We start from the raw sequence: 15,843 nt of genomic DNA on the forward strand, positions 1-15,843 counted from the left end.
AAAGCAAAAATGTCAGAAAAGCTTCAGAAGAGATGCTCTGTGGTGTCTACAGCATATCAAATGACTAATTTGTCATCTTGAACTCTGTGTATATCCATATTTTCATGATTAAAACTGCATGTTTGCTTTGATTAAAAAAAAAAAAAAAAAAAAAAAACACAGATAAAGCTCTGTAAATTGGAGCAGGATAAATGCTTACATCATTTCCTTCAAGATTGTTTTGATGTTTCTGTATCAGTCAGGTTCATAGATGATCTGTTGTACTTTTAAACACTTGGCAACAAATCACAGCAGCGGTTTAGCTGGCTTCACAGCAGATCACAGCAGCATATTAATAACATTGTCTGTCAATAGTGTGAGCTCCACAATAATCACTGTAATTAATGCTGGATTCTGAGCTGAAACTTGCAATACTTTGCCTGCTGCTCATTCCCACATCAGTCTTGTCCAGCTCATCGCCGCCATGATTAAAGCCCGGCCACTGACATGAATGGGAAATAGATTTTAAAACAATGCCTGGCTAATGGAAGCTGAGAGCAAGGATGATTAATGGACGATTGTTTAATCGATTAATATCCAGCCTGGGAGGATTTACAGCAAGGGAGACTTCATTTCATGTTCTGCTGGTTTGAAGACATTAAAGAGCTTACAGCTGATATCTCTGCCATCCTCAGCTGGCATCATGCTTCATATTCTGATGAATTCACAAGGTTTTCATGTTTATATGTCATGAGAGGAGAAGAATCACAATGGGAGTGTTCAGATTTACATTAGAAAACCATATGTACCCCTTTGTAATGAGGATCCATAGGGGACTGCATTCAGCAGTTTCTTAACTCCTTGGTTGAAAGCAGTTTACTTAAAAAACTGATTAGGGCATCTCCATTTCCATGCTTGAGACTCTGATCCTCAGCTTAATGCCTCTGAGTCTGCACAGAAAGGATGGCAGATTGCTATTTCTCATCAAGAACAAAGGGATGGTTTAATACAGTAACCTAAATAAATTCCCATGCTGTGATTCAATACAGACGAGGTGGCAGAGAAGTCAGCGTTTTCCTGCATTGCATCAGTTTCAACAAGCAGCTGCACATTCAGGAGAAGTTAAGCCTGTCAGATCACTTACATGCAGGGACAGTTAATCCCCAGACGCTCGGGACTTCTGTTGATGACTGAGTTCTCTAATCTGTCTTTTAGTTTCACTTTTAAAGATCTCTTCCTGTCTTGTTTTTTTCCCCTCAGGTTGGAGGACATACCATGCTACCTATCCGCTGGATGCCTCCAGAGAGCATCATGTACAGGAAATTCTCCACGGAAAGCGACGTCTGGAGCTTTGGAGTCATCTTGTGGGAGATCTTTACCTACGGGAAGCAGCCGTGGTTTCAGCTGGGAAACAACGAGGTACAGAGATACTGAAGCTTTTAGACACCAAGGGAATAGACTGAATGTTCTCAAATTCATCACTGCAGGCCTTCATGCATACATTTGAATTTTGTCCTCTGATACCTAGAAATGAGGTATCCAAAAGCTTGTAGGGATGGGAAGGTTTTCAAAGAAATTGGGTTTCCAAAACTTTTCAAGTGGGGTCTGGCTGCAGACCATACATTGATGGCCGCTCTCACAGACAATTCATTTGAGACACCGTACATCTCAGACAGAAAGTGCTGGAATTTTCCAGTACACTGTAATTTCAGGTTTAGATTTTTTTTTTTTAACTCAACTTTATTCATACACAAAATCTGGCAGTTACATTTTTGCGAAACCATACTGCAAACATTACAGACAAGGAAACATTTCACTAGTAAAATAAAGAAAAAAGTCAGAGGTCTAATCCAGAATAAAATTATGCATACATCTGTTTTGAGTATTTAAACAAATGGTGGCTCACTTTAGCTTTATCAACTTAAGGTAAAGCTAACATAGCTATACTAGATATGTAGTTAACAGTACTACATGAGCCAATGTAGCTAAGTTAGCTTTAGCAATGTGAGCTTTAGCAAACTAAAGCTAAAGCTAACATAACTATGTAGACATTATACATTCTTACACAGCTTGCATAGCTGCTTTGTGAGCTTAGCTTTAGCTATGCTAACTGCATAGTTATGTTCACTACATAGTTACATTATCTATCTAAGCTGAGTTAGCTTTAGTGACATGAGTTTTAGCAAATGTAGCTAAAGCTAACTTAGCTACACGGATAACATAGATATGTAGCTTATGTAGCCTTTTTGTGAGTTTAGCTTTAGCTTTGTTAGTGATGTAGCTCCATTAGCTATGTAGCACTGTCATCTACATAGCTTGTGCAGCTAATAGAGCTTTGTAAGCTACGCCTGCTGTGTTAGAATGTTTTCATGGAAGATGAGCTTCGGTCCTGTCAGCAGACTGCTTACTCTGCTTTTTTTAATGCAGTGTCATCAGGTTTTGCAGGTCAGGATTTTTGGCTTTTAACTTTGGTATCCTAAGCATTTCCTTAACCCTTACCCTAACCCTTAACAGAGGTTTCATTCGATTATATTTCAAGTGTTTTGTATTTCCGTTCTGAGATATACAGCGTCTCAGATGAACAATGGTGAGAGAGGCTATCAGAAATATACAGGCTGCAGCTGGACTGTCTTGAGCTTTTCAGCCTGAGATCCCCCCAAAAAGTACCAAGGACTGGGTACCCCCGCTGGCCTGGAGGTCATTTAAGTATATGATATCATGGCAGCCAAACACTCATGATGCAAGTCCAATAAACTGCAGTTCTTTGAGTTGGCCTTTCCCAACAGAGTGATAACAACACAAAACAACACAAAAACCTAAAAGACATGACAGTATTTTATGTATAATCTTATGTTAGAAAGTAGGGTAGTCAAGAGAGGAGAGAGTTCACCGATTAGAGCTCCTTAAATAAACTGTGCTGTTTTCTACATTGACCCAAAGGGGACCAGCAACCAGACTGATACAACTCACAAACACAGTGATTTACAGCATAATCCAAAGCAGGCGGTATTGTAGCTGGAACAATCTTTTTACTCCTATTCATCACAAGGCAAAACTTAAAAAGCCTAACTGGGGCTTTAGCTTTCAATTGAATGTGAAATCCTGAACCAGCAGGATACCCAAATACTTGAGCTCTTGAACACATTCAATAATTTCACAGTTAATGTAGACAAAGCAGAATCAAGAAAGTCCGAGATCTGGCTTGAAAAAAAAAAAACGTGTTTTGTTTTCGTGGGGTTCGGTGTGAGCTTTATATTAATCAGAGTTTGTAATGAGTGAGAGCTTGGCTTAAGTGTATAGAATTGTATAGTCAGCATAAAGACGAATTTTACCATTTTCTATTGTTTCAGTTTTTTCATTAATATATAATGAATATGGAAGTGGTGCCAAGATAGAGCCCTGAGGTATTCCTGTATGCATTACAATAGGGGTATTTTACATTATCTGTGACAACTGATTGAATTCTGTCATTCAAATAATTGGTAAACCATTTACAAGCTATCACATCAAGACCAAGTGAAGATGGTAGAATCAATAAAAAATACCATTTGAAATCATTTAGAAAGTTCTCTTGATTCTGAAAAGCATCTTTGGAACCCTCTGAGGGGCTATGACCATCACTTGTCTACTTTAGTGTGCAACGACAGAATTTTTCTTTGATTTTTGGTTGTAAATTTATGCCATTACAGTTACAAACAGCAGCTCACAGACAGTGTAATTGTTTAACCTCCATTAACACAAGACAAAAGAAGGAAAGTGTCTGATGAAATAGCTGTATTGTTACAGACTGAGGAGGTATTAAGAAACTAATTTAGAATCACTTTACTTCAGATCCATTTTACATGACATTAACTCACCAAAGCCAAGCTCAGATGAAAGATCTGAAATAAAACAATTTGAAGCTCCTAACAGGCTGTCCTGAAACACTCTGAAAGCCCATCCGTTTACCACTAAAGGAGATGGTGCATTGTTTCTATAGCAGTGACTCTAACTTTCATTTGATTTAAAGGGATTTATTTTTTTTAAATTACTGTGCAACAAATTAGTCTCTTCAGGAACTGGTACTGTTTTGTAAATGTATTTTAATTATCATGATAATACATAACACCAGACTGTATAATTCCTGCATGAGGGTGATTCATCACTGATTCCCTTTCTCATCACCATCGTAGCATTGCAGCACAATTTCACAGCACATGTGAACACAAAAATGCTTTGCTAGCTCTGTCTTATATATATCTGCTGAAAACATTTTTTTTTTCCACGGACAAATTTAACTACAACAGCCTTCAATTTTCTCATGTGCTATTACAGAGCCTTATATCCTGCTTACATGCACAGCTGCTGGGTTGGGAAAGAGATGTTTATCAGGCTGGTGATTCCAAATGAATAGTTTATATTAAAAAGAAGGATGTAATAATTTCAAGAGCGTATAGCATGGTTTCATCTAACAACATATTCTATTTTAACAAGAAAATTTGTTGGCCTTTATATCCTATCAAAGCAGGATGCCCATCTCGCATTTCACAAGTATCTATGTACCTGCAATGCCCTAAAGCTGCTTTTGGCAATTTGACAAACTGGATTGCAGGAAACACAATCAGTCGGACTAATACAAGGTGTGACGTCTCAGTTCCCACAGCCACAACTGTGTCCACTGATGTTCTAAAGCAATGTTTGGTCTGCACTGGGTCTAAGTTATAGACCCCATAGCTCCAGTTTTCAGTATATGTTAGAATCAAGCTGTTGAACTAACAGCGTGTTCCATGTGAGGTTAATGTATTTAGGGTACTGATGTTTCATAACCTGGATCTGTGAGTGAGTCACATGCATTGATTAGTCTTTTCTTCCCCACTTCAGCCCGTAGTAAAACACTCAGTACCACTTGTGTACTGAAGTGCATCTCTCCTTTTCTCTGTGCTGTATGACGGTCAGTTATTATGTTGTGTTTTTTAAAGGGTAATGAAGGTGAATGATGCTTATTTGCATGTGAATCGAGGATGTTGTTTTGGGAATTCAAAATCTATTCCAATAATTGCCTTCAACCCTCAGATAGTTTGCTTTAATATTAACCCTTACAAATTAGCGCTTACTGTCAGTGCATAGACCTGAAGCTGGCATTTTTAGCCCAATAAGGCATCTAAAATTGTTGCAAAAGTGGAAGTTATTTAATCTGTTATTTCAGGTCATATACAGTACTGTGCATGAGTTTTGCATAGGTTATGGGCATGTTTGGGCCATAACTTGAGGCTGAAATAGGGCATGTTGCAAGTAAGCTACCTGAGGGCGCCATAGGGCATGAAGGAGTATTGGCACAACCCCAGTCACGTTCTGGATGTCCTTGCGTATTACCAGGGACATGGGAAAATATTCTGATATAAAAAAAAAATAAAAGAATCCGCACTTTTAGGGTAGAGTAAAGAGTCAATGTAGTGAGTAAGCACGGCCTGGTGGGTAGTAGAGTTGCCTCTAGTCCTATAGTTGTGCTGTGGATGTCCAAAGGGCCTAAAAACTGCCGGTGGTCTCTGGTCATATTACCAGGTGTAAAAAGGCCCAGACAAAAGAGATGCTGTTGAGCCTGACCTTGGTTGCTGAGTAACACACATGTCAATGTGTCCAGCTTGATTTTACATGCCTTATGCACATTACTGGATATTTCTCTGTTTTGACCAGATTTCACAAGGACATTGGCTTCTGTCACAAGATCTATCAGAGTTTTCGTGGCACATCTCATATTTTCACTTTTAGCACCTTCACGCACTTTATTCTGATTATAACAGAAGAACATTCAGTCTCTCTTGTAATAATGAGCTCCAAAAATGCGCAGGGACAGCATGGTGAGGATACTTTTTGCAAAACGAAATCCAAAAAGGATTTTAATTCTCAGATTTCTTCATTTAACCTTGAATGAACGCAGCCATTTTAGATCTTAATCTGCAGCCTCGTGTTGTTTCTTTTCTCTCTCTGGCCAAACAAGGTGATAAATTGATGTCACTTTGCCACCGGACAAGATGCCGCATTACACAACAGCCATGATTAGTTTGTTTTTTCTCTGCTTTGAATCAATAAAATTCAATTAGGATTACTCTTGCAAAACTGGCATATTGAGAAAATTAAATTGACCCCAGAAGAACCTGGCATGTGGCATAGATTACACTTTTTAGTTTTTCTGTTGAAACATCGATATATCCTGCAGCTTGACACAAATTTTCCATATTTCTGTGAATATGAATATTTAAAGACATTCAGCTGATTAAACTACATTAGTGAAACCTTATGACAGTGTAATGAGACGAGAAGTGTAAAATCGACTGTTTCTCTAATGTCATTTTGACTTCAGGTAGTGCTTGATTGAATTATAGCACTTATTATTCAGTTATTCTGATTTATTTAACACACTAAACAATGATACATTACATCAACAGTTATAATTGGATCTCATTGACAATGATAAATTATTCCAGCACTGTAGGAACTGGTTTCAAGCAGGCCTCCTCACTGCTGCATGGTATAGGCTTCACCACTTTCTTCCTCTGTGTTCACAAAAAAAGAAGAATGCAAAACAGGCAGCTGCACAACAAAGAGCCATACATTACAAACTGCTATGCAGCCAAACACTCTTCAAAGTCACAAACTTTATTTAAATTTAGGGGACGTCGCAAAGTTTTCAAAGACTCCACATATGTCAGGCTGAATTTGAGTATACAGTGATGCACAAAATACTTGATGCATATGGCAGCCTTAGAAACCTGGGGTCTTAGCTTTGTAAATTTTTCATAACATGGTTTCATGGATGAGTTAGAGAAGCTAGCTGAGAATACTGCAAAGTAAAATAATAAATAGTTACCAAAAAACAGTGAAAAAGCTACAGATGACACAAGTGGAGGAACTTTAGGATAACATTTAGTTAAATCTCTCTTCTAGCAGAGGTCAAGCATAGTCTAGTGCCTGTTTTATTCAGCCATAACAGAGCTATCTGTGTCATGTTGAAGCAGCTGGTTCAGATCCACCCTGCTTTGCTTTGCCACAGCAGAGACTGAGTTTGTTGTTAGGAGGGTTGATCTCTCTTTAATGCAATGATCTCTACTAAAATATTTGCTTTCTTGGCTCCTTTTCCACAGTAAGGGCTGTGTCTTAAACCGCAAAATACAAATGCCTATTTGAATCTCACATACACTGTACTTCATACAGAGCTGATGGTTACTTTGCCATCAATATACTTAAACTATATGGACAAAGTACATTACACCAACAGGAACTGTAATTATGTTGTATTCAAAAAACACATGGTCCCCTTTTTGCAGCTATAAAAGCCTCCACTCTTTTTGGAAGGCTTTCCACAAGATTTTTCTTTTTTTTTTTTTAGTGGAAATTAATTCTGCAGAGCAGTGGTTTTCAAACTTTTTTCACCCATGGCACAGCTAAGATTGAGCCAAAATCTTAAGGCACACCATATCTACGTGGGCTTTTTAAAAAAAATTGTTTTGCCATGTAAATTAAAGGCATTTTAATTACAAATAAAACCTAAAGTGTACCTTTGATTGTTCTTAAAGGACAGTTGTTGTTTTTCTGTTTTTTACTAGAATTTTTTGACTATAATACTATATTTTTTCACCCATGCAACCACCCCTTCACCAGATGAACTGAGCAAATCAAGCCCAATGTTTCCAAAGAGCATCTGTATATGAGACCCAGCAGCGCTTCTTCTTTTTTGTCTTCAAGCACACCATATGTATTTCCATGCAAAATAGCATCTTGAATTCTTGTTGTAGTATCTTCAGTCACAGTTATAGTAATGATGCATTGTTATTCAATTCCCAAGGCACACCTAGAATTGCCTCAAGGCACACCAGTGTGCCTCGCCACACCATCTGCTGTAGAGCATTTATGAGGTCAGGAACTGATGTTGAACAAGAAGGCCTGGTTCGCAATCTCTGTTACAGTTCATTCCAAAGGTGCTTGAAGGGGAGTACAGTCATGTTGGAAGAGAAAAGGGCCTTCCTCAAACTGTTGCCACTCAGTTGGAAGCACAGCATTGTCTCAAACATCTTGCAATGTTGAGGCGATATGATTGGCTTTCACTGGAGATGAGCTGCCTAGCCCAAACTCTGAAAAATAACCCCATACCCAATCACTCCTCCAACAACTTTCACAGTTCGCAGTGCAGTCAGGCAGGTAACATTCTCCTGGCACTCACTGATGATTTATTATCCAACAGAATATGCTGTCATGGCTCCACAGTCCAGCACCAGTGTGCTTTACACCAATCTTGGCATTGAACTTGCTGCTGCTCGGCCATGGAAAGCCATCCGTCAAGTTCCTGCTGCACAGTTTTTATGCTTTCATTAGTGCCAGTGGAAGGTCAGAACTCTATTGAATCAGCAAAGCAGTGCACTTTCACACACCATGCGCTTCAGCAATCATTGACCCCATTCTGTGATTTTATGCGGTCTTCCACTTTGTGGCTGAGTTGCTGTTGTTCCTAAACGCTTCCATTTCTAACAATTTCACTTATACTTGACTTTGGAATATCCAGCAGGGATGAAATTTGATCAGCTGTCTTATTGCAAAGGTAGCATCCATCCCGTATCATGCTTGAACTCACTGAGCTCTTCATAATGACTCATTTTGTATCAAAGTTTTTGCAGACAGAGTCTGCATGGCTAGGTGATTGAAACAACTAAATTCAATAATTAATAGATTGGCCAGATTGGAGACTTTTGTCCGTATGTCTATTTGCTGATAATCTAATGTATCCTTTTAATATGACATAGCTTATCAATGACATATATGTGGTCTAGTTTACAAAGGAGATCAGGTGTATGTCCATCAGATGATTAGCCAGCTTAGAAGTGATTCTTCTTTGAAGTTTTCAGAGGCACCTTTAGGACAACAGACTCCACAAATCTGTCCATTTCCCTTTTGCATACGCCTAATATACAAAATATTGCCCCAAAACACTCATGCTGTCATTCCGCACTAACCCTACTTAATGGAGTCGAACTCGTCACGTCTTATTAGCTTGCCTCTTATTAACAAGTGTTAAATTCATCTTTCTGCTTGAACTTTTGAACCCTGGCACATGACACTGCAGCTGCAAAGCAACAGATTGAGGATCAGTTGATTTTCCTTCTGTCATTCATTTCTGTTAAAAAAAACATCTGATCATAGATCTGTATTTAAAATGCTTCTGTACTTTCAGCACTATGTAAAATTAAAGGGTATTGTATCATTTTCAAAATTTGGTATCAAACAAGTATCAAAGTACCATTTTTTTCTGACAGTCTTGAGCCCTTTAGTCTCCTTTTATACAGGTTTATCACAGTGTGTACAATCATCTCCCCTGCCTGTCTCTGATTGGTCCAGCCTGTCAGGGAGGGACATCTGACCCTGTAATCACTCATGTTTGCTACATACAGTTTGCTGACATCAGATATGTCCAACACAGCTCCTCTCAGCTTTCACCTGACTGGAGTCATAATCAGCCGGGGTAACTGAGAACATCCATGTGGGTGTGCAGGGCTTTTAATTTTCAAAGTAACCAGTAAATAGGCTACAGCTGCCAAAGAAATCAGGAGATGAATAATAAACAGACTTTACTTTAAAATGCATGATCAAATGAATATCCCTGTCAGTAACATTAAAACAAGGGTTGTTTTAGATTTAAAAATCTAAATATTTTTTTATGATTATTATCATACATTTTTACATTTTTGTTAATTTGTGCTTGGCCCATAGTATGTATGATGACTGACAGTGATTATAATGTTTCCAGCTGGTAAATCTGTAGTAGTAAGTTCAGGGAATTAAATCACAACAATAATAATAAAACCACTACCTTGTCACTTATTTGATTTAAATGAATATAGATCCCCATCGGTAAAATCCTCAGTCAGGTTGTTTATTAGCTCCTTCTCTGTTATTCATTATTTCCAGGTTCCCCACTCTTGGTTCAGGCCTGTTGCCATGACCACTGCAGCCTTTGTTGTTGCTTGTTTGCAGTGTTTGTGTTGTGGGAATTTATGCAAAGAGGCTCCATATGTCTCTGCAGGAGCTGCTGCTCCATTCCCTCAGTCTCAGTCTCAAGGTAGTCCGTCTGCCAGGCCTCTCATCCTTCGATGGCAGCACATGAGAAACAGAATAAAACAATAGAGAGAAAACAGAGCTTCACCTTGGTAAACAGAAGCAACCAGTGGAACTATAGAGCCGAGGCTTCATGCTGTTTTTTGTCCTCTGTGTTGGGTTTTTGTTACTGTTGTTGTTTTTTCAAAACCTTGACTATGACACACAATGAATCAGATTTATATAATCACTTGTTTGGTTTGTCAAACATTTCTTCCAGAACATTAGGCTTCATACAGCTGGAGGTTATCAAATGCTTTGTTCTGACACGCTGCTGTCATGCAGCTCGCAAAAGCATGAAATAGTTTGACATGATGATATGTTTCACGGATGGGCTCACTTTACACATCTGTGTTAAATACCTGATCCTGATTGGCCAGTTATGCATAGTAACAGTCTGCTATTTCTCGATCTGACGGTCATTAAAAGCATTGCAGGCAGTTGCTAGGGACTTTGATCTGATGTCAGACTCTGGAAGACTAACTGGAAATTATTTCTATACATGTTAGTCCAGTTGGTCTATGTATGAGGGGGAAGGACATCAGCGGTGAAAAGGGGATTTGATAGGTAAAAAATGTCCAGAATGACAGAGAAATCAACAAAACTGAGGATGGTATTTGAAGCAAACATGACAAAACATGCTATAGGGTGCAGTGGTGTTTAAGAAGTTTGATTGACAAAGTGATTGTCCCAGAGCCAAACAGAATGCACCTGCCTATAATCATATGATTTCAGAATATACAGTGCATTCATAAAATACCAAGTCCCCCTCCACGTTTTCTACTTTGGTATGCTGCAGCCTGAAGCTAAAGTTGGAAAAACAAACCATTTTAGTTTTGTTAATCTACACTCAGGACCCAATAATGACAAACTGAGAATTTCAAAACATTTTGAAAATTAATTCAAAATTAAAAAAAGAAAACTGAAATGGGGATGAGGAAAGCTGATACAAATTTCTGCTGCACTAAAGGTTCTTAAGAGCTCAGTGACTTCAAATGAAAGAAGTTTTGCACAACCAGGACTCTTCTAAGAGCTGGTCGTCACTGAGTGATAAGGGTAGAAGGGCCTAAGCAGCCTACTTGGGTTTCATTTGGAGTATTTTGCAAACTCCAAGTGGGCTTTCATGCATTTTGCACTGAGGAGAGGCTTACGTCTATCCCAGGAATGTCAGTCACAGCGGGGACCAGATTTAGGTCTAACCTGAGCGCCTAAGAGGGTTGACATTTAACCATGAAGTACCAACCTTATTTTCACCTGTAATACACTATGAGGGGAAAAACATAGATGAGAAATGATTTTGAGATCAAAAAAAAATTTCTAAAATGATACATTTAAAGACTCAAAATCGGAGCTAAAAAGTCAAACTTACTCATTAAAAAGCATGAAATTAGATGGAAAAATATTTTCAAAAGGCAAATATATGAAAAAGAAATTCACAATCATGTTTGAAAGGTCAAAAAATGAATTTTGAAATCTTGAGTTTAAAAGGTCAGAAATATATGTAAAAAATTTAAATAACAAGTCCGAAAGGTCAGAATATGGGATTAAAAGTCAAAGTTGGGATTGAAAAGGTCAAATTGTTAAGTAAAATTAGAAATAATGAGTTTAAAAGGTAAAAATGTAACTTCAGATTTAAAATTGTGAATCCAAGGGTCAAAATTTTGAGACAAAAGTCAAAATTGTAAATTAAAAATGACAAAATATGAGATAAAAAAGACAAAATCCTAATGTTAAGTCATAATTTTGAGATGCAAAATTAAAATAAAGAAATTAAACCACAAATATTTTTTTCTCTGCATACTGACTTTTAATCTAATTATTTTTTTATTTAATTATTCCTTACAAGGATATTTTAAATCATAAAGTTTAAATTTACATTTTTATACTGGAAGAAATTTACAGACCTCATACCTGTGGACCTTCTATAGAGAGGTGTGTGCCTTTCCAAATTATGTCCAATCAGTTCAGTTTAAAACAGGAGGACTCCAACCAAGGTGTAGAAACATCTCAGCAAAGATCAAGAGAGATGGGAGGAATCCATTTGTAATAGAGATTAACGTTTGCGTTTGAATGACATGATAAAGGGACTTAATACAAGACATTTGCAGTTAATGGGAAAGAATCTGTGACAGGGAATGGCTCCTCCCTTCACATTAATGTCAACATGTTTATAAGTTTGGTAGAGGATAACAGCTGGGATATAATCAGAAAATAACATCCACTTTATCTGCTTAAAATTTGCCAGCATTTACTCATACTTGATTACCCACCACTGCATGCCCCCTTCTCCCCTGCTCTCTCTCTCTGTCTCGTTCTGTTTCTCGCTCTTTCTGTGATTGTCTGACCAATAAGATTTTGGTTGGACAAGAGCTCATCAACCAGTTTACCAACCATCTGGAGGATATCAGCCCTAAAAATGATAGAATTCCTGATGAAGTAGCAAGTGTTACGTGGGTTATTGTTTTGTTAATGGGTTGTAATCATGAAGGAGCCCTGTGGTACCCTGTTGGGGTTTCATTCAGTGATATTAACCACCCACTATAAAATATCCTTTACTTATTATAAAAAAAAAGTCAAAATATCATTTAGCTGGTGTTAGCATGTATGCTAGAAGCACAAAGAAGTCAAAACTAAAGAAAAATAGCCAAACCTAGGAAAACAGCCACTTTTCTTTGCATTTTTTCAGAGCCACCAGAGTTATTACACACAAATAGACCTCTATCCATCCTTTTAAGCTACAGTGGCCTGGAATTGACACAAATAATAAAGGCAAATTGTCACAACAGCAGTGAGTCATCCGGCTAATTGGAGCGCAAGTCCAACAAAGAAAGGATCAATCAGCCCTTTAGCAGCATCTCAAACATCCACCCTAACACACAGAGTTTTTGTTATTCTGTGCTGTGGGACAGGAAAAAAATGAAATCTTGTTTCCCCTTTAATATTGGACAAATTTAAGACCGACTGCATACTTTTGATTTCTTTCATCTCACTTTCATTAGTCCAAACCTCAAAGGACAGCCTGCTCTGTGTCATCGGTTTCTCATTATGAACAAAGCAAAGCAATCAGTCAGAGAAAATCGTGTGTCTCACTCCACTGCCCTCTCTCCTCTGCAGGTTATTGAGTGCATAACCCAGGGTCGGGTTCTGGAGAGGCCGAGGATTTGTCCTAAAGAGGTGTACGACATCATGCTGGGCTGCTGGCAGAGGGAACCGCAGCAGCGACTGAACATTAAGGACATTCAGAAGGTCCTGTTCGCCATGGGAAAAGCCACGCCCGTCTACCTGGACATCCTGGGCTAGCGGTGGCTCCGGGATGGCCCGTTCCTCGCCAGACAAGACAGACGGATCGACAGAGACAGACCGACCCACACGAAAATCCAGGAAAAACCAAACCAACCTGCTCCACTGTCGAAAAACACCTACAATGTTTGGGAAGGACTTAAGTGCCTGCAACACTTTTGGATATAGTGGATAAAACATATTCAAAAAAACACGCACTTTTACATTTTGTTTACTTGCGTATAAGATGTACAGGTTTGAAGAAGACTTTTTTTTCTCGAAAAACTGCAAAAACACACAAAAAGGGAAGTAAAGAGAACTGGCAATAGGAAAAATGGCCACAGTTTGATTCAGTTACGGAGAGAACACATCAGAGTTAAAATCTATCCTGGGTTGGTTTTCTGAATATATATAGAAATATTACATATATTTTGTATTTATTTCTTTTTGTCAGGGTGTTGGAGGGTCTGCCATGCGTGTTGCTAAGGGCTCAGCCCTGTCCGAAGACGTCAACGACAAACAATTGGCAGGGACTCGACGATGGCAGCCTTACTTTCGCTCTGAGGGTCCGCCACTGAGCTTTTAACAGGAACTCCGCTTCTGTGGATTAACACTGGATGGTTGAAAAAAACACGGGGAAGCACTCTGTAGAGGACCTACCCAATCAGACAACCGACAAATCTATTTTAATTTAAAAATAATGTACATATTGTAAAATTCTATGTGTCAAAATTATGTTAACTTATTTTCGGGTGTTATTTTGGTTCCTTTCTGACTGTGATCTGGGTGGCTAAAGTATAAAGCTATGGTATTTGTTCTCATCCTAATCTAGAGGAGCTTTCTCTTGGGAATTACCTATGTCAGTGCTGGTAAGTTGTCTTATGTGGTGAAGGTGAATGGCAGTGAATACACTTGGAAAAGTCCGCTGACGCTGATTCACAGAGACTCTTAAGGATGGGGGACGACTCAGAGCCATCAACATGACACTTTTCCAAAGAGGTGATGAAACCTCGCAGTCACTTTCCAGTTCATTTGCTTTTTATGGCGAGAATAATGTGTCGATGAATAATATCTTGCACCACACTTCCAAACACATACACACGCTTTGAGAAACTGTTCTGCCACTTTCAGCCTTTTTGGTGTGAAACTGCTTTTCTGCTCTAAAAAAAAAACCTTTTTGTAACTGAAGGTATAAATCATTTGTTAGCCGCAGTGTGAGCCCTGCATACACAGCTTCAGAAAAACCTGTAACATAGAGGGAGAGACAGACTCCACTTTCTTGCCTGGAATTCGATGACAAGATTGATATCACTCAACATTCAGTGGAAATATGAGGTGCATTAACCATAATACTGCATTCAGATGCAGACAGGTTGACAAAGTTTGGGGAAAAGTGGACAGATGTTGCATCTTGTATCCATCAATCTTAGAGTGTTGGAAAATTCTAACAGAACAGAATATGTTTCACTAGTGAGTAAAGATATTTTCATGTATTTTCCTGTATTTACCTCTGTGTTGACCCACAATTCATCACCATCTCCACCCGAGAACCATAGAGGGTATGTGGGAAGAGAACTTAGCCTCTTTTAACCCCTGTAAAGATATTTTTAATATTTACTTTAAATCTTGCTGAACTTAAGCTAACCATCTTTGGGTAGTATTTGTGCATAGATGTCAGTGACGGGTGACGGACCACCCTAGTAGCAACTTTTCACCCTGGTTTACATTCAGTTTCACTTTAAAGTCCCTTTACAGTGATTTAAAAAAAAAATCAGTTCCTTTGGTTCATTGTATGACAGGCTACTGTGTTATGAACCACCAGGCAAAATTAAAAAAAAAAAAAACATCTCTGAGTATATAAAACTGAGCTTCAAAATCATGAAAAATGAGGCAGGGAATTCTGCTCTAGGATTTTGTGGGCGTGTCAGTTGAAGGAGCTGAAGTCACGCCCACTCACGATAAATACGATCCCCTCAATTTTTTTTTTTTTTTTTTAAGGTTTATTTTTGGGCCCTTTCATGCCTTTATTTGATAGAGGAAGGACAGTGGATGGACTTGGAAACAGGGAAGAAAGTGGGGAGAGACATGGGGCAAAGGGCCACAGACCAGATTCGAAGCTGGGCCGCCCACGTACATGGGTAGCGCCTTAAACCACTTGACCATCTGCGCTCCCGCGAACTCCACTACTTAAAAAAAATATGCTTCTGATAAGAGCACAGCTGCCTGTGCCAGAGCAGTGAGGCAGAAGTTGGGGATTATATTGACTGTTTTCTGGTACAAATCTCTCTGTCATGATACTTTTAATGACCTGTAGCCCACCAGGACGGACAGATTTGGGAACTTTACCCCACAGTGAACAAAAATTCAAGTGACATTGCTGCAGCACAAATATTCTTTAAGCCCAGGTTGTCCTGAAGAAAAGGATGTTTAGAGCTTGTGCACCATAGGGTTGATGATTTACAA

At 38.7% G+C, this 15,843-nt stretch overlaps 1 protein-coding gene across 1 annotated transcript in view; it reads left to right on the top strand.

The window, feature by feature from the left end:
• ntrk3b (neurotrophic tyrosine kinase, receptor, type 3b) overlaps nt 1–15,439 on the top strand; it is a 420,803-nt gene extending 405,364 nt beyond the window's left edge. Inside the window, exons 16-17 of the mRNA XM_041788625.1 lie at nt 1,240–1,398; nt 13,216–15,439. Coding sequence (XP_041644559.1) covers nt 1,240–1,398; nt 13,216–13,401 — 345 coding nt within the window. The 3' untranslated portion in view covers nt 13,402–15,439. The remainder of the gene's footprint in view (nt 1–1,239; nt 1,399–13,215) is intronic.
• Nucleotides 15,440–15,843: the final 404 nt, after the last annotated feature.

This window comes from Cheilinus undulatus, linkage group 1 (genome assembly GCF_018320785.1).
Source record: "Cheilinus undulatus linkage group 1, ASM1832078v1, whole genome shotgun sequence".
Lineage (NCBI taxonomy): Eukaryota > Metazoa > Chordata > Actinopteri > Labriformes > Labridae > Cheilinus > Cheilinus undulatus.